General features: G+C 50.9%; 8 protein-coding genes across 8 annotated transcripts; 4 read left to right on the forward strand and 4 right to left on the reverse strand.

Annotated features, from left to right (window-relative positions):
- Positions 1-234: 234 nt before the first annotated feature.
- Positions 235-1,383, reverse strand: BDQ94DRAFT_176163 (lactonase family protein; the record flags this gene model as incomplete). The annotated part of the gene is made up of 1 exon (XM_026772630.1): positions 235-1,383. The coding sequence occupies one exon, from the start codon at positions 1,381-1,383 to the stop codon at positions 235-237; it is 1,149 nt and encodes a 382-aa protein (XP_026619780.1).
- Positions 1,384-1,843: 460 nt separating this feature from the next.
- BDQ94DRAFT_176164 (MFS general substrate transporter) lies at positions 1,844-3,818 on the forward strand (the record flags this gene model as incomplete). Its single annotated transcript, XM_026772631.1, has 7 exons — positions 1,844-2,047; positions 2,108-2,378; positions 2,430-2,597; positions 2,658-2,935; positions 2,989-3,339; positions 3,388-3,537; positions 3,597-3,818. The coding sequence occupies 7 exons, from the start codon at positions 1,844-1,846 to the stop codon at positions 3,816-3,818; spliced, it is 1,644 nt and encodes a 547-aa protein (XP_026619781.1).
- A 631-nt stretch (positions 3,819-4,449) lies between these two features.
- BDQ94DRAFT_186181 (carboxylesterase/lipase family protein) lies at positions 4,450-6,180 on the reverse strand (the record flags this gene model as incomplete). The annotated part of the gene is made up of 2 exons (XM_026775079.1): positions 4,450-5,678; positions 5,748-6,180. 2 exons carry the CDS (start codon positions 6,178-6,180, stop codon positions 4,450-4,452), a joined length of 1,662 nt encoding a protein of 553 aa, XP_026619782.1.
- A 193-nt stretch (positions 6,181-6,373) lies between these two features.
- Positions 6,374-9,730, forward strand: BDQ94DRAFT_186183 (Zn(II)2Cys6 transcription factor; the record flags this gene model as incomplete). The annotated part of the gene is made up of 8 exons (XM_026775080.1): positions 6,374-6,568; positions 6,678-6,696; positions 6,767-8,655; positions 8,740-8,807; positions 8,914-8,995; positions 9,071-9,178; positions 9,257-9,412; positions 9,478-9,730. The coding sequence occupies 8 exons, from the start codon at positions 6,374-6,376 to the stop codon at positions 9,601-9,603; spliced, it is 2,643 nt and encodes an 880-aa protein (XP_026619783.1). The 3' UTR covers positions 9,604-9,730.
- A 550-nt stretch (positions 9,731-10,280) lies between these two features.
- Positions 10,281-12,963, forward strand: BDQ94DRAFT_176167 (MDR family MFS transporter; the record flags this gene model as incomplete). The annotated part of the gene is made up of 12 exons (XM_026772632.1): positions 10,281-10,575; positions 10,647-10,668; positions 10,738-10,876; positions 10,949-11,036; positions 11,097-11,284; positions 11,338-11,501; positions 11,577-11,693; positions 11,759-11,766; positions 11,832-11,917; positions 11,977-12,383; positions 12,490-12,611; positions 12,734-12,963. 12 exons carry the CDS (start codon positions 10,281-10,283, stop codon positions 12,961-12,963), a joined length of 1,866 nt encoding a protein of 621 aa, XP_026619784.1.
- Positions 12,964-13,453: 490 nt separating this feature from the next.
- On the reverse strand, positions 13,454-14,575 carry BDQ94DRAFT_186187 (alpha/beta hydrolase; the record flags this gene model as incomplete). The annotated part of the gene is made up of 4 exons (XM_026775081.1): positions 13,454-13,868; positions 13,922-14,073; positions 14,145-14,461; positions 14,521-14,575. 4 exons carry the CDS (start codon positions 14,573-14,575, stop codon positions 13,454-13,456), a joined length of 939 nt encoding a protein of 312 aa, XP_026619785.1.
- Positions 14,576-15,014: 439 nt separating this feature from the next.
- Positions 15,015-17,030, reverse strand: BDQ94DRAFT_127636 (uncharacterized protein). The gene has a single exon (XM_026763893.1). It carries the CDS (start codon positions 16,715-16,717, stop codon positions 15,323-15,325), a length of 1,395 nt encoding a protein of 464 aa, XP_026619786.1. The 5' UTR covers positions 16,718-17,030; the 3' UTR covers positions 15,015-15,322.
- An 84-nt stretch (positions 17,031-17,114) lies between these two features.
- On the forward strand, positions 17,115-19,266 carry BDQ94DRAFT_164222 (uncharacterized protein; the record flags this gene model as incomplete). Its single annotated transcript, XM_026769950.1, has 8 exons — positions 17,115-17,246; positions 17,596-17,840; positions 17,922-18,062; positions 18,134-18,352; positions 18,747-18,777; positions 18,829-18,912; positions 19,031-19,121; positions 19,205-19,266. 8 exons carry the CDS (start codon positions 17,115-17,117, stop codon positions 19,264-19,266), a joined length of 1,005 nt encoding a protein of 334 aa, XP_026619787.1.
- Positions 19,267-20,228: the final 962 nt, after the last annotated feature.

Raw genomic sequence — 20,228 nt, forward strand, 5'->3', positions numbered from 1 at the left:
GGACTTGAGATTACCCGATCTGAATACCCTCACTTCACTCCATTTCTTAATGCAAAACTTATCGTACTCCAATATCCTGCAATAAATACACTTTCTACATCCACTCAGCATGTTTGTCTCCTCCCTATATGTCATGATAACGACCGCGGGCAGGACCTATCGGCAAGGGGGGAGTATACGTCAAAAAAGGGGTATGACCATCTTTAGTAGGGTCCCAAAGCCCATTCATTCTCCTCACGGTGGTGTCATCTCTACCATCGTAATGGCGCTAGGGCGAGGAACGGCTGCCGTCTCTTCGGTCGGCACAAGTATCCCGTTAGCATCGACTGCCCAGACCTGCACTTCGTTGCTCACAGAAACCGCGATGTAGAAAAAGCGGCCGTCGGGACTAAATGTGCACCCCTTGGGCGAGATCCCGTTGATAGTGGCAGTCTGGATGCGGCGTAGGCGACCGGACACCTCGTCTACGGCAAAAGCACTGACAACGTTATGGCCGCGAACGAGTGTGTAGACATATTTTCCGGTAGGATGGACACGGAGATCCGACAGCAAGACACCGGAACCCCCGTTCAGGTTCTCTGGAAGAACGTCCACTGTTCCTAAAGATTCATAGTCACCGCCCACCCTGTAGAGGAATGCCTCAATTACTGGTCGATACTCAAAATTGACGTAGAAGACGGGCAGCGTGGGGTGGAAGGCTGAGTACCGTGGGCCACTGCCTTGCGGGACGTCGCGAATACCCTGCAGGTGTAGTGAATGTGAGCCATAATCAATTGTCATCGTAACGAGCTGGTCTTTCTCCATGTCACACTCGATGAGAAAGGATCCATCGGGTGATAGTGAGACAGAGTGCAGGCATGAGGGCTTGCTCTGATGACCCGAGGTTGCATGGACGTGGACATGGGATGGCTGATCCGAGCAACCGGTAGCATCGAGAGTGAATAGGACTGTTGTGGCATCGTCGTAACGGCGCTCGATGTGATACCCTGACTGGGCATCACCGGCGATGGTGGTGATGCTGGTCCGACTCGTGAAATGGGAAACAATTACCATATCTTTGGTATCGACGAGCGCGATTCCCGATGGTTGGGTGCCATAGCTGGGCCAGTGACCTCGCTCAGTCAAGCCGCCTGTTAATGGGTCCATTAAGAAGGCATAAATCTGGCCACCATTCGGTACTTCGTCCGTGACGTACAGCATGCGACGTTTGTAATCAATGGCGAAATTGCCAACGTTCAGCCCGGGGACGTATGATGCCACGGGTGTAAGTGCTCCCGTGCCATTGTCAACTCGAAAAACATGTAGGCCCTCATGCTTTCCTGGTTGAGGCATCACGAAACTGCCGACGTACACATAGGTTGCGGTTGAAGACACTGTGTCCATTTTGGAAGTCCTAGGAGAACGTAAGTCCAAGACCCCTGGACCGCGTGACGCAGCTTGGATTGTTTTAATACTTACAAAAAGAAAAAAGAAAAAAAAGAAAAAGAAAATATCTGGAAAGACCGATCGGCACCTGACACCACGACTACTCAGGGTAGGCGAGACGAGCGAGGAATGCCTTTCCTAGTGTCGGCTACCGGACAAGCTCGCCGCAGATTCTGGCCTTTAGCGAGCCTCACCTGGCGACACATCCATGGAAGACAAACACCATGGGCAACAGTCTGCGTGCAGCTGCAGGCCTGGTATCCCACTAGCCATGTCAAGCAGTACATCCTTCAGCACAAATTAGGAACTATGGGTTATAACTACCCCGCGAATTCCCCACAATCTGGGGAAGATTGGAGAGATGACCCTAGTCGCATCTCCACTTTGCCGATCCTCGCATTCGACAGCTTACTCCAGCATGAAGAAGAACCCTCCTCTGCATACCGAGAATGATGGCAGTCCTAACCAGCATGAAGCGATATTGCTAGAGCGTGCGCATGCTGCTAATGCCGCTGACCATGCTCTCACCTGGTGGAAAGCGATATTCAAGTACCGGAAAGCCGTCTTCTGGGCGTGCATTTTTTCGTTCACCCTGACTATGCAATCGGCTGATGCGACCTCAGTGAGTTTGATTACAGTGCAAGGAAGGCCTTTTTAGGTGGGGGTGCTGATCAAAAACAAGACTACTTCTTTCTACGGTCAGACCCAGTTCAAAGAGAGATTTGGCACCGTGGACAATGGTGTCCTTGAAATATCAGCCGAGTGGCAAACGGGAATCCAGCAGGCAATGGCCGTGGGCGAGCTGATTGGTCTTGCAGTGGCTGGCTTTATGGCTGACCGATTTGGTTGGAAGCCGATCCTCAGTAGCATGATGGTCTGGCTTACCGGTAGCCTCTTCCTTTTTGCTTTTGCACAAAACCTGGGGATGATGGTAGCTGCCATGGTTCTTTGCGGTAATTCTTAATCATTCTACTCCGCTGCAAAGAGACTAACGGCCAAGTTAGGGATTCCGTGGGGCGCCTTCCAAACAGGTTGCATTGCCTACTCTTCTGAGATGGTCCCAACTTGTCTCCGCCCTTTCGTCACGGCATGGATAGGCATTTGCTGGGGACTTGGCTTCTTTATTGGCTCATTGGTCAACAGAGGCTGTTTGAATCTGATCGGACAGTGGGGTACGATCCCCTATTATCATTCAATCAATTGGAGCTTCCAGTAACACAGAGTTAATTCAGCCTGGCGTGTGCCCTTCCTTGTTCAGTTCGTGTGGCCCCTTCCCCTCCTCATCTGCTTCCTTTTGGCCCCGGAATCTCCATACTATCTAGTTCGCAAGGGTCGCTATGAGGACGCTCGCACGACCCTGCGCCGCATCCGGCAAAAGGATATAACGGACGAGGAGATTGAGCAGTCCATCGCCCTAATAGACTATACCAACAAGATGGAAGTTCAGATTAAAGAGTCTAGTAGCTACGCCGAGTGCTTCCGGGGCAAGAATCGATGGCGGACAGAGATAGTAAGTGGCAATCGGTATGCTGAATTACCTCAAGAGATGTTCACAATCAGAAGGTCTGTGTAGTTCAGATAGCCCAAACCTGGGGCGGCAATGGCATCAATGTACAGACGGTTCAGTTTTTGGAGCAGGCAGGCCTTTCGGAGCAGGGCGCCTTCGATCTGAATTTGATTCTCAACTCCCAGTACCTCACCTTTGGCTTGTTCTGCATTTGGCTGATGACGAAGCTTGGGCGAGCAACTATCTTCACCACAGGCCTCATTCTAAGTGACGTGTTCTTGTTTGCCATCGGAATTCTTGGTTGTGTCAAACAAAGCACGGCTGTCTCTAATGCGGTTGGCTCTCTTCTTCTCGTGTCCACTGTAATATATATTTCAACCGTCGCTCCGTCTTCATACACCATCATCGTGAGTCGCGCGGATACACATTCAGGGACAAGTGTTGACGTAAAACAGGGTGAAGTGCCGTCGAGCAAACTCAGAGCTAAAATGGTCTCCCTCGCCCGAGTTGCCTTCAATGTTTCCAGTCTGATTTCAAATGTTCTACTTCCCAAGATGCTGACCGGCGGGTCTTGGAACCTCGGCGCTAAGACAGCCTTTATGTTTGTTAGTGTCCTTACCCCTGACCTTTCTCCTGTTGATTCCAGCTGATGTCGGTGACAAAGGCCGGTACGAACGCTTTGATTTGGATCTGGTGCATATTTCGTCTTCCCGAAACCAAAGATCGAACCTTCCGCGAGATTGATTATCTTTTTGAAGAGTCCGGACTACACCCTCGCCAGTGGCGTACGGCTAGAATTGATGTTTTCGATGATGATAATAATGGCCCTAGCCTTGTTAAGGGCGATAAGGAGAAGGAATTTCAGCATGTCGAGAATGCTCTGTAGGAATGGCGGCAAAGGACGCCTAAATGAACATGTGATTGGCTCGGAAGGTTATTGCGGGTGAGAGCGTGGTAACTCGGGGGTGGAAATGATGTATATTCGTGATTCTCCGCATCAGTGTCTACAGTCGTGAGCTTAGTGTACGCAGAGAAGCCAGAACTGGACATTATGCATCACAGTCAATAATTACACCTAGTTATGACCCAACATAGTGACGCCATCACACTATATTTTATTTTTTATGCCGGAACGAATGTTATCACAACTTTTGGTGCTAGCGCCAAACGCTGACAGTTTTATGCATATTCTTTATACTAATGTTGCTTCATTCATTTCTGAAAGCTATAGTATATGCAAAGGCTTCACCTATGTTTATTGTATAATGAAAGGAGATCTGGGTTTTTGATTACACCCCCTTTTCAATGACAAGTTACGGCTTACGACTGTAAGTAGTATCTGATCAGCAAGCGGAGTCGGTGACGTTATATGTTCGTAAAGCCGCGAGCAACACATATGAAGAGCTCAGTTGAGGGTATCAATTTTATAGACTATTCATATTAACAAACATGTTTACCCGGGCTCGGTAGTAAGTCCTACGTGCGCTAGGCTAATTTGATTTGCAGATAAATTGCGTCTACCAGGCCTTCTGAGATCGAACATAGCTTGTCCAGAATTGTTCGTTTTCCGGGTCCGTGGTTCGTATTGTCTGCCACTCCCCACCTAGCTCCAACAAAGTGTGGGGGTGGTCAATGAGGTTTGGCCAGAAAGCAACGCCTTCCGGACCCTTATTCTCCCCAGGAGGACCGTTTGGATTGCCGTGTTTGACAAAGTTGGCCCAAAGTGTGGACACTTTATCGCCGACAATGCGATCGGTGTTGCTCCAGGATCGGAGGTTATTAGTAGTGAGGCTGTTAAACGTGTATGCAAATTCCGCACCATGATAAGCCCCCGTAACAGGGCCTTTCTGGTTTGTAAATCCAGGAACCTTTGGCTGCGAGTAATCAGGCTGCCAGTTGTTCCAGGGGGGGATGGGATGGGTGAAGTAGTACCCGTACACGGGCGAGGCTGTTTTCTGATGATACTCCTGGGCCCAGAGCGCGATATTGTTGCGCGTGTTATCCCGAGCAGCCCTATTCCACGCGTCCAGAGGACCCTTCCCGGTTTCATGGTCTGTGGGGGTGTAGAGTTCAAGGAATCGTTTCACCCACTTCGAGTCGCCTTGACCATATGTCGAATGCGGTCCAAAACGACTCTCAACACATTCAACGAAGTCATCGTACGTGAAGCGGCGCTCATTGTAGGTACCGCCCTCTTCGCTGTTCATGCCAGCTAGGATTGGGACGTCATTAGACGGACCCTCTGCGAGCATCTGGTGCCAGGGCTTTGGGATGACATGTCCATCGAGGGTCAACCGAAATAGTGGCGGGGGCCCCCAGCAGCGATGATCTCTTCGGGTGGACAACTCGCACAGCTTGTCTATGTCATTGAATTCCCGGAGTTCTTCGATTGACTGCAACCCCAGCTCCCTGAGCAGCTGCACGCCATCCTCCTCTGCCTGCTGTAGGGTACGATATGACATGGGCCCATTAGCCACGGCCGGCTCCTGAAGTGACCGAGGTCCGGACTGCAGAATAACACCATGAAGGAGATTTCTCGCCAGAGGCGACACAAGCAGGGTGTGACACATGGCATTACCTGCTGACTGTCCTCCTATTGTCACTTGGGTGGGATTTCCCCCAAAGGCTGCAATATTAGACTGCACCCAGCGAAGCACCTCGATCGCATCGAGCATGCCCATCATTCCGGACGTGCCTGACGGAGACTCGGCGCTCAGTTCTGGATGGGCGTAATAGCCGAAGATGGCTAGTAGGTTTAACGTCAGCACTCGCGGATAACTGCCTTATCTCAAGAAATATTCAGGCTTGCACTTACAAAGTCGGAATGAAGGAACCACAACAATAAGGCCCTTCTTTGCGAGAGCCGTGCCATCAAAGTTAGGATCGGCACTGCCACCCTCCCGAAAGCCACCTCCATGGAACCAGACGAACACAGGATATGGCTTCTCATGCGCTTCACCGGGCTGGAACACGTTGAGGTAGAGACAATCCTCAGACTGCGGATGACCTTGGAGAACATTGATCCAGCGGGGGTCAGGGGGTGCCTGTGGACAGAGGGGCCCGATCTGATGGCATTGCTTGACCCCATCCCACGGAATTACAGGCTGTGGAGGTTGGAATCGACGGGGCCCAGTGGGCGGAGCGGCATAGGGGATCCCGAGGTAGAGGGTGATTGAGGCATCCACGTCACTTGTCTTGCCCTCAATCAGCCCTCCATTCACGACAACTGGCGGCAACGAGGAAGGCATGTTGATGTATGTATCTCTATCCCAAGGGAAGTGCAGTGATAGTAAGACAATAAAGGCCCGGCTTGTACCTTTGGCGCCGTCGTTTGACAGAAACTACACCTAGGAAGCCCCGTAATAAAAGTAAAGCAAGATTGTCTACTAAGCCAGACGCTCGGACGCATTGACCGGTTCCGAATCGCCAGACCAAGCTTTGATGTCCCCCGGACTAATTCCCCCGCACTTGATCGGGTCTTATAAAGCTTCAGCCGACGCTCGCCTCTGCCATGTTTCAACATGTCTTCGTCCCCTCCCCTCTCTTAGCCGGGCAACGGTAAACAAGCTGAACTCACTCGCCTGTTTCCCGTTCACACCAGATCCCATTCAGAGCTTGCATTTTGTACACCAGCAGGTGAGATAGCCGCCTGTCAGCTGCCGCTGGTCACGCTAATGCAACTCAGCGAGACCTCCGATCTGTGTCCGATACTACGGTGCGAGTCATGCCAGAGCCATCCCAGTAGCGAAAGCGGGCCAAGACCGGTACGTTCCTCGCTATAGACCAGAGCATGACCCAGGCGGCCACTGATACACCAGCTTATGTCGCACACAGGCTGCTTGACCTGCCGTGCCCGCAAAGTCAAGTGCGACGAGACTCGGCCGCGGTGCAATCACTGCCGCAACCTCGGGGTGGAGTGCCGCTGGCCCGAACCCGCAGCGAAGCGTTTCTGTCGCATCTCAACGCCGCCCTCCTGCAACAGTCAGGGCCCTCAATCGATCGCCACGGGAGGGCCGCGATTGTCTGCATGCTTCCCTTGTCGTTATGCCCGCTCGAAATGCTCCAAAGATCGACCGACGTGCGCCCGCTGCCGTGCTCACCAACACGAATGCAAGTATCCCGAGCCCCAGCGGTCCCACGCCCTCACATCCTCGGCGCAGTCCTGGATGAGGAGACTCCAAACGGCGGAGCTGGGCAACGCCGCCGAACTCTCGCGTCCGGAGATCCTCACCAGCCTCACCAGCTCACCAGAGCCGGAATCTGCTCCGTCACATCCCGAGATTACCGATGGTCAACGGCCGGAAATGCCGCCAGGCGATGCCAGTCCCCCAGAGACGTCTGATAGGTTGGATGATGCTGTTTCCGCTCTTTGTGAGAGCCAGTCATCTCCAACACAAGTTACAGCAGGTGCAGTCGTGACACTGAGCCCGCGCAGAAGCTTTCTACCCAGCCAAGATAGTATTGAGCGTCTTGCGGTCGCCTTCTTCCGACACGTCCATGTCTACCGGGCCAACGCCTTCCTGCATCGTGATCAGACCCTGATGGCCATCCGCGACGGCACATTCTGTGCCCCGGTCGTCCTGGCCCTGTGTGCCGTCGGGGCGCGTTTCACCTCTCCGCCCCAACCAGACGACGTCGTCATCAGCTGGGCCACCGAAGCGGCCAACTGGGTCACAACAGCGACCGAGGTCTCACGGGACCACGTTGTGGTCGCCCTTTTACTTGCTATCTACATGCAGCAAGCTGGTCGATTTGCCCAATCTCACCTGTGGTCGGCCATTGCCAATACCCACGCCGTCAGCCTGGGTCTTCATCGCGAGTCGGCACCCGGCACCTCTTCTTTTGTGGAAAGTGAACGCGACCGGCGCCTATTTTTCGCCTGCTATGCCATTAGCCGTTTCATATCCAATGGCGCTCCCGAGTCAATCCAATGCCCTGCGTCTCGTATCAACTTGCGGTTGCCATGCGACGGCTTTAATTACCGTCTTGACGTGAGCATCGAGACGCCTTATGCGACTCTCGAGGCAGACGAGCCAGAGCCGCCCGGCCCAAACAGCATGCAGCGAAACGTTGGCGCCATGGGATTTTGGGTGCGACTGGTTAGCGTGAGGATGAAGATTAAGCGCTACTTCCATTCCATGACGGAGGACAGGGAAGAACGACACGCACATCAGCAACCCAGTGCCATTGGCACGACACTTGCCCCATGGGGCGCTTCCTCTCCATTCGTGGTGTGCTTGGCACAGTTGGCCTCCCTATCCGAGTCTTTGCCCCCCCGGCTTCAGCTCTCCCCCGAGTTAGTGCTTCGACAGCACGATGCTCCTGTTTTGGGCCAGATTGTCATGTTCTACCTGTGGTGGAATGAATGCCACCTTGAGCTTTATAGCATCGCTCTTCACGGATATCCCCAGTCCCTGGATCCTACCGTCATGTCAACCGCGCCGGCTGGCTGGATTGACCAGGCCCGTCATAACTGCTTGCGGCACGCCCAGGCTATCACGGATATTTTAGACCTTGTGGATCGGGAAATGCCTCGCCAGCCGCTGACCATCTCGGATCACACCATTGCGCACGTGGTTTATTTGTCCGTGCGGGTACAATTGGAGCTCCTGATGCCGACACTCAAGGATGGCGGAATGCGTCTTGAATTAAAGAAAAGATTTGACATGATGCTGGGCTTTGTAGAAAGAACAAGTAAATATTTCCATCAGGTGTCCCTGGTCGTAAGTGCTTCTCCACGCTTCTGCTGTCAGGTGTTGAGAAGGCGCCGAGAAAACCTGATGCTTTGAAACCCTAACATTCCCCAGCTTCACGAGATGCGCCGTATGTTGGCATGCCACGAGCTTGCCTCAAGAACCTTCGACAGCGAGGATGCGTAAGTCAGACAATCACGTCTGCCCCAGTCGTCTTCGACCCCTCCCCCACCTACCCCCCGGTCCAGGCAGCATCTAATACTGTGCCACTCCTGATGGGTCGATTAGATTATCTCAGACAGCATCTTTGCCTTGGTTCTGCCGTCAAAAAGCACTTGATTCCAGGAGAGCTGCTGAGCAAGCTGGTATAGTGAGTCTCAGCTACTGCTGCCTGAACAAAGACCCGAGGCTTTGCTAACTTGTGGGACGCGTATCTCTCTATCAGAACGCAGCGCACTTCGAAGTAGATCTCGCCGAACTTCTGCCTGATTGCATCCCATTTGGCACTATGTCGTGGATCCGGGGCTACGACGTCAATGACCCTTGCCGACTTGTAGGTTCCCCTGGCTTGAAAGGAACTCTGCTGCTGCACCTGATCTCCTTATTGACAAATTTGCCTCTGTCCGTCTAGCCCGAAACAGCAGAATCATCATGGGATATTTTGCCCAATCTGTGGATGGGAGCCCCGCCCACTGGGCAAAGCACTAACAACCCTGTTACAGCCGTGAGTGATTTTAGCAGCCTCGGTATCTTCAATACCTGGGGACGGATAGACCCCAACGGGACTGTGAGTTTCCTCCCATTAACATGGGTTACGCTGCAGGCGACAGGAAGAGCTGATGACATCAGCAGGGGTCTCGTTTTGATCCACTGCTTCCTAGTCACTCTTTCGCGCATCCAAGTGCAACGGGAACCTGTGGAACTTCATCCGTCATTTCTTCGGACGCTCCCTTTTCTTTAGATCCATTGGACACATAGGCAGTTCTGGGCAATCAAGCGTGGATCTAGCAGCATATGGATCTCATTCAAATTACAAGCTCTATCTGTGGGAACGGCCTTGTTTTGTTTTGCATGGAAGAGCTGATTGACAAAGGTTTCTATGGTGATATGGAAAAGCACCCTTGCACCTCTGTAGGTCCCTTCTGGGAGCGTTGTCACACTTAGTAGCGATTAGGTCTCCACAAATTCAATACCATTGATTCTTAGATCTCTCTATCTACTTTTACAATATTCCCGTTCTTGTATTTAAATGGGAGGGGCTAGTTCCCGCGGTCATGGTTTTCATTCGGGTGGTCATAATGAGTAACGGTTGCTACAACTGGCACTGGGCGCATAGACCAGAGAATAAGCAGCCCAACCAAAAGGGGACCATCGTCTAAATCCCGTCTGACTTCTATACCCAGGCAGGGACTCGGGTATTACGGGGGAAAGCTTGCATTGGAGCCGACATGAAGTAAACCGCGACGTCAGCTGGCGACGGTCGCCTCTGGTTCTCTTCCAGATTGAACGGTGAATCTGCATTGAAGCTCAACCGTAGCCTCTTCAATCCCGCTACTGCATGAAGTAGCGTTTATATAATTCTTTTCTACTGAGGCTAGCCGGCAGAGGAAAATGGGTTGAAGGGTGATCACGAGCAAGCTGTTCCCCTTGAGACTATGGCAAGCGACCGGAAGTCAACCACGGTGATAACCGCCCCAGGCAACTGTGACAGCCTTGGGATACACCCTCATCCGTCACCTACTGACTATGATGTGAATATTGTGCTTGGCCCTGTTGCGTCAACATACGACAAGAGCTCTTCAGACGAAAAACATGCCGACGGCGACAACCACATGAGGGGCCGGCGTTCGGTGACATACGGGCCAGGCAAAGAACTTCAGACGCAAACAAACCTATTGCCCATGAAGCAGTTGCTTGTGGTCTTCTCTGGCCTATCAGTAGCGATGCTATGTGAGAGGATACCGCTCCAACCTAGGGATGCCGGCGAGCTCACCTGACTGACTTGTATATAAATTCCACAGGCTCCATGCTCAACCAGACTATGTACCATTGCTACATCCCTCCCATATCCGGGTACTTGTTTTTCCGCCCTAACTTACAGACTCTCTGAAGCGTTGCAACTGCCCTGCCCACCCTTGGTGCTGTATTCAACCAAGCTGATATCGTTTCCTGGGTTGGTACCGCGTACCTCCTAACTTGTACGGCATGTCAACCATTATATGGCCGGTTGACGGACATCTTTGGCCGGAAGGTAAGTCTCCCAGACGCGGGAACTAAGCAGTCCTATCTCTTATGCAGCATTTGACGGAGCATTAAACTCCAGTTGATTCTTTTGGGCTCGCTCTTCCTTTTCCTGATAGGAAGTGTCATTTCCGGTGTCTCAAGGGGCATGATCATGCTGATCATAGCGCGTGAGTCATGGTAACTGAATTGATCCTGCCGGCCTCCACGCTAATACCATTCAAAATCAGGGGCGGTGGCGGGAATCGGTGGTGGAGGCATTGTTACCGTGGTCAGTATCGTCGTGTCTGACGTTGTGTCTCTTCAGGACAGAGGGAAGTATCAAGGGATTATCGGAATTGTCGTGGCAGCCGGAACTGCCCTGGGCCCTTTGATTGGCGGTCTTTTCACCGAGAAGGTTTCCTGGAGGTGGTGTTTTGTACGTTCTCTCCGGCATACCTGTTTTGGATGACCATCGCTAAGCGTTACTAGTACATCAGTGTGCCCTTATCCGGGGTTGCTATGGTTGTTGTTGCCTTTGCCCTACCCCTCCGGAAGGTCGAAGGCCACGCGTTAGAGAAGATCAAGCAGATTGACGGCTGGGGATGTTTGATCAGTTTCTCTGCGTCAATTGCGATCTTGCTTCCTATTTCATGGTATGCCCAACAGTTCTTCCACTCACCCTTAGCATGGTTCCTCCCGGGGTATGATAATCACTCACAATTTTCCAGGGCTGGCACCCAGTATCCTTGGACTTCGGCGGCTGTTCTAGCACCACCCCTTTTACTCGGTGTAGCGCTCATTGGAGTCTTTCTCTTTGTCGAGTTCAAAGTGGCCAGGTTGCCCTTGTAAGATGTGCCTTGGTTAACGAAGATCACCAGTTATTGCGTGTGACACTGACCTTTCCCTGCAGGATACCACGTTAGTATCCGCCGCCTCTTCCACCATTGTTCGCCGTTGTTCATGCATGGCTGATCTCTTCTCAGTGAATATGTTCAATAACTCGCACGTCTCCATCTGTATCCTGACATCCTTCCTCACCGGATTCATGACTTTTGTTAACCTCTACTATGTTCGACTTCCCCCAGGTCTTCTTCTATGTTCCCATCTCATACTAACAACCCGCTTCAGCTGCCCCAATTTTATCAAGTCGCCCGGGGCGACTCCGCGCTCCGATCGGGTATCCTGATTCTTCCACTAATCCTCTCGCAGATTGTCACGTCATTTACCTCGGGCTTCTTGGTGTCGAAGTACTCATGTTATCGAATAAACCTCATTATTGGTTATGCTCTTTGGACAATTGCGTCCGGGTTGTTCACAATGGTCACACCATCAACATCGGCAGCGGTACTGGTGGTCTTCCAGCTACTGACGGGGCTCGGCAGTGGGCAGACACTTCAGACAACCTTGGTTGCTATTCAAGCCGCAGTCAAGAGGGAAGAAATGGCGGTCATCACTGGTGCTCGTAATTATCTACGAATGATGGGCTCGACTTTGGCTGTTGCGGCCAGTGCGGCTATTGTCAACAACATTGTCCGGTGAGTGAAGAATGAATCCACCCGAGCATCACTACCTTGCTTTCATATTATTCTTTCTCCTCTAGCACTTGGCTCCCAGGCCAGCTCTGTTGACAGGGATGGATAGGACGAAGCTCGAGGGAATCAACTTTGCGCGATCAATCATTTCCGAAATCATCGCCGATCCCACAAAAATCGCCTCCATGTCACTATCCGCGGCACAAAAAACGGACGCACTGAATGCGTACGGTGCGTTGCCCCTCACCTCCATCGTTCTTTACCCACCTTCTCCATTTACATCCTAACCAACCATATGTCCAACGTCTTTTGTTTGGCGGGCCGGCTTAATGACTAATTCTTTGCCGAGACAGCCCACGGAGTGCAGGTCACATATTACATGATGACTGCCCTAGCCGGCATTCAATTCTTTCTCTGCGTTTTTTTCGTCAAGGACTACACATTGGAGAGAGACGATGACCAACAGCAAAAGGAGGCCGCTAGAGCTTGGCTGACGCAGAAAAAGAACAAGAGGACTGGCGGTAACCACAATGCAGAACCATCAACTGCCGAAGCTCGACAGCACGTTGAGGACAAGGTCTAGAGTTACTAGAGATATATGTCAGCAAATTGTATTCTGTCCAGGGCGCTGTTTTCCTGAAAGCATCTAAAATAGTTCTATAGTTGGGTTCTACGACGTAATACTTGTCAAATCAAGTGACATTTTGAACCATTTCATTCTATCATCTTTCCGGTTAAGAATTGGTGTAGCTTTATGTTATTACGACAATCAAAAACCAACATTCTTGTTTATTGACGTAAACAATTTATATAGCTCTACACTGAACAGATGATTTGATGCAGTTATATCTGATGGTGTTACTAATTAAAAGTACGTAGCCTGATGCACTGATCACCGACAGTGTCACGGAGAAAATCCCCGTACGGCTTGCACGCGATAACAAAGTGGTATTGCATGACATGCTTCATTCATAGTGGGGTACTTTTAAATGCTTGTAGACGATAAGGCAGTAGGATTTCAAGACTAAGGTACTAGTACTACTCAAAATAGAAGGGCTCAGCACGCCCCAGGATCAGGCCTCAATAACTTTTGCCCGTGCGTTCCACCAGAACTGGAGACCTTCGTTGTTCAGGCCGCCCAGAACATGCTCTGCGGTGTGGGGAGCTCCCGGGACAATAGCTTTCATATATGGCACGCCCAGAGCATCCAAGCTGGTCCACATGTGCTCGTGTGCTTCACGTAGTCTAATGTCCTCGCCGCCAATGAGCAGCCGCAGCTCCGGCTTGTCGCGATGGACCCGAGGGAGGATGGCCTTCAGCAGCGTGAGAGCATGATTGGAAGTGAAAAAGGCCTGCGAGCCGTTGTAAGTGTCGTAGGTGACCTCGAGGCCTTCCTTGGCTAATTCGGTTCGGAATGAGCCAGCAAGCGACGACAAGGCGCCTCCGAAAACATCGGGATACTTGAGACCGAGGTTAAAGGCACCATAACTGGTCAACTGTTTTTAGTAAAAGAAACGTTCTACGGGTGTTCGGCCACCTACCCGCCCGCTGAGTGACCCTCTAGCCAACGTGCTGATGGATGCCTAATGGTCCTGTACCGCTCATCAATAGCTGTGACGAGATCATGGCGCATGATGTCCCCAAGGCGACGGCTGCCGTCGTAACTGTTGATCCAGCGGCCTTTTGGCAATGACTATGAACGGTATCAGCAAGGGTATGGATAACAATAATCTCTTTCCTCCAATTACGCCACTCCGAACGTACCTGCGGTGCCACCAGAATTACCTTGGGCATGGTGCCCAGCTCCATTTTGCGTGCATAGAATTGGAGGGACCACATCGCATGGCGCGAGCATGAAAAGCCCCCATGAAGCCAGTATAGTACGGGGTATCGCTCGCCGTTTACATCACGATCATCGTAGCCCGGTGGTAGGACGACCAGATAGGAACCCTGCGCTCCAGGACCGCGCGTTGGTTGGCTGTAGAGCTCGTAAATAACATTTTCTGGAAGTTCCCACACGTCTGTGTCAATCCACATGTGGTTGTAGCAGTCCAGAAGGTGCTTTGGCGGAGTCCACCGGCCTGTAAAATTTGGTGTAAGCTTGCTCAACCATTACATCTAAATTTCCGGGGCGACTCACCACCGTATACGGGGATCGGGGGATAAACTTCGTCTGATTTGTCGGCAACAGTCATTTTGGGTATCCTGGCCTGAAGAAAGCTAAATATGGTGCATTGGCTTGATGAACCAAGCAACAGGCCTTATAAATATAGTGGTGGGGATCGGGGGAGGATAAGCCGTAACAACTACCGGAGTGCTTCGCGAATGTCGCCTGTATAGGCGATGTTCGCCAGTTCCCTTTCGACGGTCGCGTGCACGTCTTGGCTCGAGCGACTCTACTCAATATTGCTTAAGACGTTCGTGAAAAAAAAAAAAAAAAAAAAATATAGGAGGAGAAAGGAATCTTTCTTCATTTCCTCAATTCAACCACAGGCCCGGTTTCAGCGGTCAAGAATAGCGGCGCGAGTGTGGACAACCCATTCTTGCTCGCCATTCTTCGGGAAACCTTTCACCAATCCACATACCCTTTCCCCTCACTTTATGGTGGAGAAGTCACGTTGTTGATAGCCAAAGGTTCCCTGGGCATGCTATAGAAAGCAGCCGGTCACTGGTCATATAATTGTTTTCTCTTATAACTAGTTGCTTGATATACTTGGTGGGAGGGTATTATCAGGTATATATTAAGCGGTGCTACTGCGGGCACCGTCATCTGGCCCAAATTGTAGGACCCAGTAAATACATTAGATTATTATGGGATACATTAATTCATTGGACATAGAATCAGGGGTTTTCTGTGACGTGATGGATGATAGTATAAGAAGAAAGAGTGGCTGTCAGGGTATCAGACTAGGACATGAGCATTTTGGACACGGCTCGAGAGATCAGTTCGCCCGACCAATCTCATCATCCTGGTGATGAGATGGCGCTTCAGGGGCAGTAGTCGTTGTTGGCGGCGGCACAGTGGCTTCTTGTGGGTGCGTGACTGGGGTGGAAGAAACGATCGCCATTTCGGGATCAGCTGAAGTAGAAGCTGGAGCAGCAGCAGCAGCAGCAGCAGCAGCGGTGGGTGCAGAGGCTGATCCTGGCCGCGATTGTGGCGCCACGCTGGGCGAGGGACTGGGCTCCAACAGTCGAGGACCGGGATTCTTTGCTGGCTGCTTGCTAGTCTTGACCCGGGCAGGTGCAGGACCCAACACCGGCGGGTATTTGTACCGGAATCCCCAGACGAAGAAGAGACGCAGCTTAGTCCAGAACCCCATTGCCTTCCACCGCTTGCGAAGGACCTCCCCATCTGCATCGGTGCGTGCTCGATAACCCTTCCGGAAAAAGCATAGCAGTAACAGAGTGAAGGGGAGAATGGTCAGTGACCAGCAGACGGGGAGACCGCGACGTGTTTGCCAGCCCATCATCAGGCGGCGGAACCGAATCCACGCTTCCAGGAAACCTAAAATCAAACAGAGGCCGATCCAGCCAAGTGTCAAAATAAGGGTGAGGGCCAACGGGGAAATGCCCATGTAATAATCGTCTGTGAACCAGTTGTAATCGTCGTCATAGCCGTAGTCACCGTAGTACGAGCTGCCGCCGTAGTAGCCGTTCCCGTTGCTGCCCGTGTAGGCACAGCTGGAAGCAGTGTACAATGAGGTAGGCCGGTTGTACAAGCTCATCGACTCTAGTGAGCTCGTGGGGATCTGCGTCGGATCAACATAGACAATGTCGATGGTGTAGGTCGTGGGCTGAAAAGGCCTCGAGGAATCGACCGAGATCGATGTAGCAACAGCCGTGCGTGGGAGCAGATCCTGGACCTCTGTGGGCGGAACAACCTCGACGGCTGTTGTTTGGGTCCAGCGAGACGAGCAACCGGTGGGCGCTGAATAAGTCATGTTGACAACGAACTTGGTGCTGTGGTAGATATCATCGTCGTCATAGCCATAGCCGTAACCGTAGTCGTAATCATCAACCACGGATCCGACGCCTGTGGGGTAAAGCTGTTGAATGATAGTCACATCCTTCTCGGCGTCTTCATCGTCGTTGTAGTAGTAGTAGTAGTTTGAAGAGCCGAGGGAGGTGGCGGTTGAGACGGCCTCGGGCATGGACGTGACGGTGGGAGTGATTTGCTCAACGAGAGTGGTGGTGTATGTTGCATAGTAATGCCGTTCAGTGGTGACCACCTCCTGGTAGTCCGCAGTGACAATCCATGGGGCAGCAGAAACGAAAGAAGACAGTTGGAACAGTAGCAGAAGGGAGAGGACCCCCGAAAACGAACGTGAGGTTGCCATCTCGGACGGACAGCCGAGGATAATGATGGTGAAGGGAGGGAGCGAGGGAGAATCCGGACGAGAGCAGTCCAGAGACCGTGGTGGCCATGAGTGCTTTACTATAATTACCTTGAGGCTCGAGCCTCATATGACTCCACGTAGGAACTGGTGGAAATTGCTGCATCTTGATAGATTGCCTCCTCGGGTAATTGATTGGCAGGGTTTCGAAAAAGGGTCCGGACTGGAGCCATTTGGAGGGTTTAGCGCCGGCGCTAAGACTCACGCTTTTTTTTCCTTCAGAATTTCAACAGGGTCCAGCAGGGCAGAATTTGATCCCAAGTCCTCTCTCGCAATTAATTTTGCTCTTGAACGGCTCACACCCTTTCCTTTTATACGACTCTACGCTCAATAACTGTCCATGAATATCATGGACTCAGACAAGAGTCGCATTATGTTCGGACGCCTTCCTTTTGCGTGGCAAACCTTGCTGGGGGCGAGAACTGTTAGCGCCGTTGCTCTCGACACCCGATCATGTTCACGGTCGCAAAGAGTCTAGTCCAGGCCACTAGATCAAACAGACTTCGACGGCTTGTTCCGCTAATCCTCCAGCGTTGCCTGGCTGGCCCCTGGTGCCTAAGTATCTAGCTTCCTCGTGATAGTGCCCCCGGTCGAGAATTCGGATGGGGTTCGTATTCCTTGCGGTTGAATCCGCTCCTCGGACAAGCCACGCCGAGGGTTGAACCCTGTGCTAAAAGAGCCCAGCCAATTGAAAGACTCAATGCGCTGTGTTTTGTCCATGAACAGCCATGAAGCTATGCAGATATTTCATGCCTCTCGATATCCGTGGCCATCTGCCTGTGGGTAACGAACTCGAGAATTATTGAGCTGCCTTCCATCAGACCAATCTTCCTGGTCGATGTGAAAACTATTCAATTTCCTCATTCCTGAGGTCCTACGCCGAGGGTTCCTCCACGATTTATCCGCAATATGAGTGGCGTAACATTCGGGTAATTAGAGTCCTAAATATCGCCTGCGGTCTAGCTATTCTATCGACAAACTCCATCGAAAAGACCAGCAGCAAGTTGGATTGGCCTTCAGATCGTCTCTCCAGAACATATCATGGCTTGAATCTCAGGCCCATCTTGTTTGAGCGCGGGTAGATTGATACAGCCATGTTGTAGAGAGTATCACAATAATCATCGGTTACAAAGGCATTTGTCGAAAGTCAAGTCACTTGTAAACCAGTATCCATTGTTGCACGTGTCTTTTTCGGATGCAGTTGTCACACCACTACTGATCCGGTGACCGCAAACCCTTGCACAATGTCCACCATAGCCTCAATGCCGGCGGAGACATCGAGCTGCTGGTCTAGAACATCAATTCCGATAGAGAGCTTGACGTTGGCAAAGTGGTTAAGCTCCGTACACATCTTGAAAGGGAGACTGGCAGATGTATTGTATGTGGGACTCCATCTACAGGTCGTCATCCCACTGCTGTCGAGGTCCAAATATACTTCATTGTCAGAGATCTGGGAAGACACGTCCGCTGTTACGTTTGCCTCGCCGGTGGTAGTAAATGCCACTCCAACCCGAAACGTGAGTGCTGGGCTGATGCTGAGCATTCTAGCAATCTTGAATGCAGATACCGATATGGCATGTAAACATAAAATCCCAGAGCATCATAACATCCGTTCCACCATCCTGGGCTGTGATGTTTACATCGGCAAAGACTGCTAGGTCCATCTACAGGTACAACAAGGTCTTGGCAGTGAGTTTGACGATATCAAAATTAGTTTTGCTCCTCAGATTATGTTCATGCCCAGATTCAGTTCCTGGATGTCAACGGTGTGGTGGAGAGACTTGATAAAATTCCTGAATCTTTCACGTGAAAACCATGGCCAAGTCGTGGTTTCTGGCAATCATGGTTATGCAATTGAAGACTGCAAAAATAAAATCTGCTTTATTCCGGATGCTGCTCTCAGTTGCTTCTGCGGTGATAGTCTATGAGCTGTTGCTATATGTGAGAGTGCTGACCACATACACTCCCTGAGTGTTTTCGCTGTCACGGTCGCTTATGTGCTTGTGAGAATGATATTGTGTGATGATGGCCATTCGGAGATGCTATCTTCATAGTCACTTTCACTACTGCAGGTGAATCCTACCGCTTCCGTTGAGCATTCGGCGCTTGTATTGAAGTTGTTGTCGCCGAGGATGACAGTTGAATATCATCCCTTCATTTGCCGCAGCTGCGGCCGAGAATTGGCGCCCTGTTCCATAATACGGGGATATGTTGCGTTCTGGCATTATACTACCCAGCACCGTTTCTTTCCTACAGGTAATGGGATACAGCGTCCGGGTTTCGGCTGTGGAAGCCATGGTCAGGGGAAGAGTGACTGAGATCTTAAAATGCGATGCCATATTGGCAGGTTTTATTTTTACACTATGGAGGTAACTCCCTTACTGATGGCTGCGAGCATCTGATAATCTCGCCGGTCCTTTAACAAGAAAGTGGTCCTTGACATATCAACACTAAGCATGGCGCTCGGTGCTTACGCCACGGAGGGCGAATAGCATTGGCTTGTGTCGGTGCTGTTTTAACATCCTTAGTCCTCTCGAATCATGCCAGATAGGCCATGTTCCAGGGACCTTTGACATGATTGGCGGCCGTGGTCACCTCGCTGTTACGAACTGCCGCATGTCTGCTCCATGTAGGCAAGTAGTCAGGACGGGTGGAGGAGAAATATTAGCATCACCCACTTAGGAACGGCTCCATGCAAGAGAGCGAGCAATGATGCAACCTGTATTTAGGTTTCTGCACGCTGGTCCTTCTGTAAGGCTGATACGACGCTGTGATGGGCGGGGTCAGAACTTCAACCTGTTGACCAATTCTTTGTTCCTACAGTGCAAACATTCTCTAGCATAATGAATGTAATAGGTATTAAAAAAATCATATCGCCGACAGTAATCGACTGTGTGCGACCTAGAGCCCCTAGAGCCTTGAGCAGATATGGATTCTCTACCCCCTCCCTTTTATTGTCTTGTACATCCACGGACTCCTTATCGCCTTGGAGTAATGCCTTTCATATCTTCAAAAATCATCCCTTTTGGCCTGGGTTGGGATGTTTCAGGGCAGAGACTTCGCTTTTAGACACTAGGACACTGAATATTGTGACCACATTGTCTCGTGTGACGTGCCTGCTTGCCGGGTAAGGTTTCTCCCGGGAAAGTATGAAAGTCACGAGTGTGGTAATATCTCGTTCTAATATCATAACTTCTATCTGCAACGCATTTGGTGTTCCCCTAAAACTCTTCAGATTAATGGAAGCGCTCTTTTCCAACCCAGTATCTTTTTGCTCTCTAATCCAGCTTGACTAGTGATTGCACGGGCCGATTTTTTGTTTTTGTACACTCTTTCCATTTCTCTTGTTTTCTTATTACACTTTTTTTTTTTTTTTTTTTTTTTTTTTTTTTTTTTTTTTTTTTTTTTTTTTTTTTTTTTTTTTTTTTTTTTTTTTTTTTTTTTTTTTTTTTTT

Source organism: Aspergillus welwitschiae, assembly GCF_003344945.1.
Source record: "Aspergillus welwitschiae strain CBS 139.54b unplaced genomic scaffold BDQ94scaffold_88, whole genome shotgun sequence".
Taxonomy (NCBI): domain Eukaryota; kingdom Fungi; phylum Ascomycota; class Eurotiomycetes; order Eurotiales; family Aspergillaceae; genus Aspergillus; species Aspergillus welwitschiae.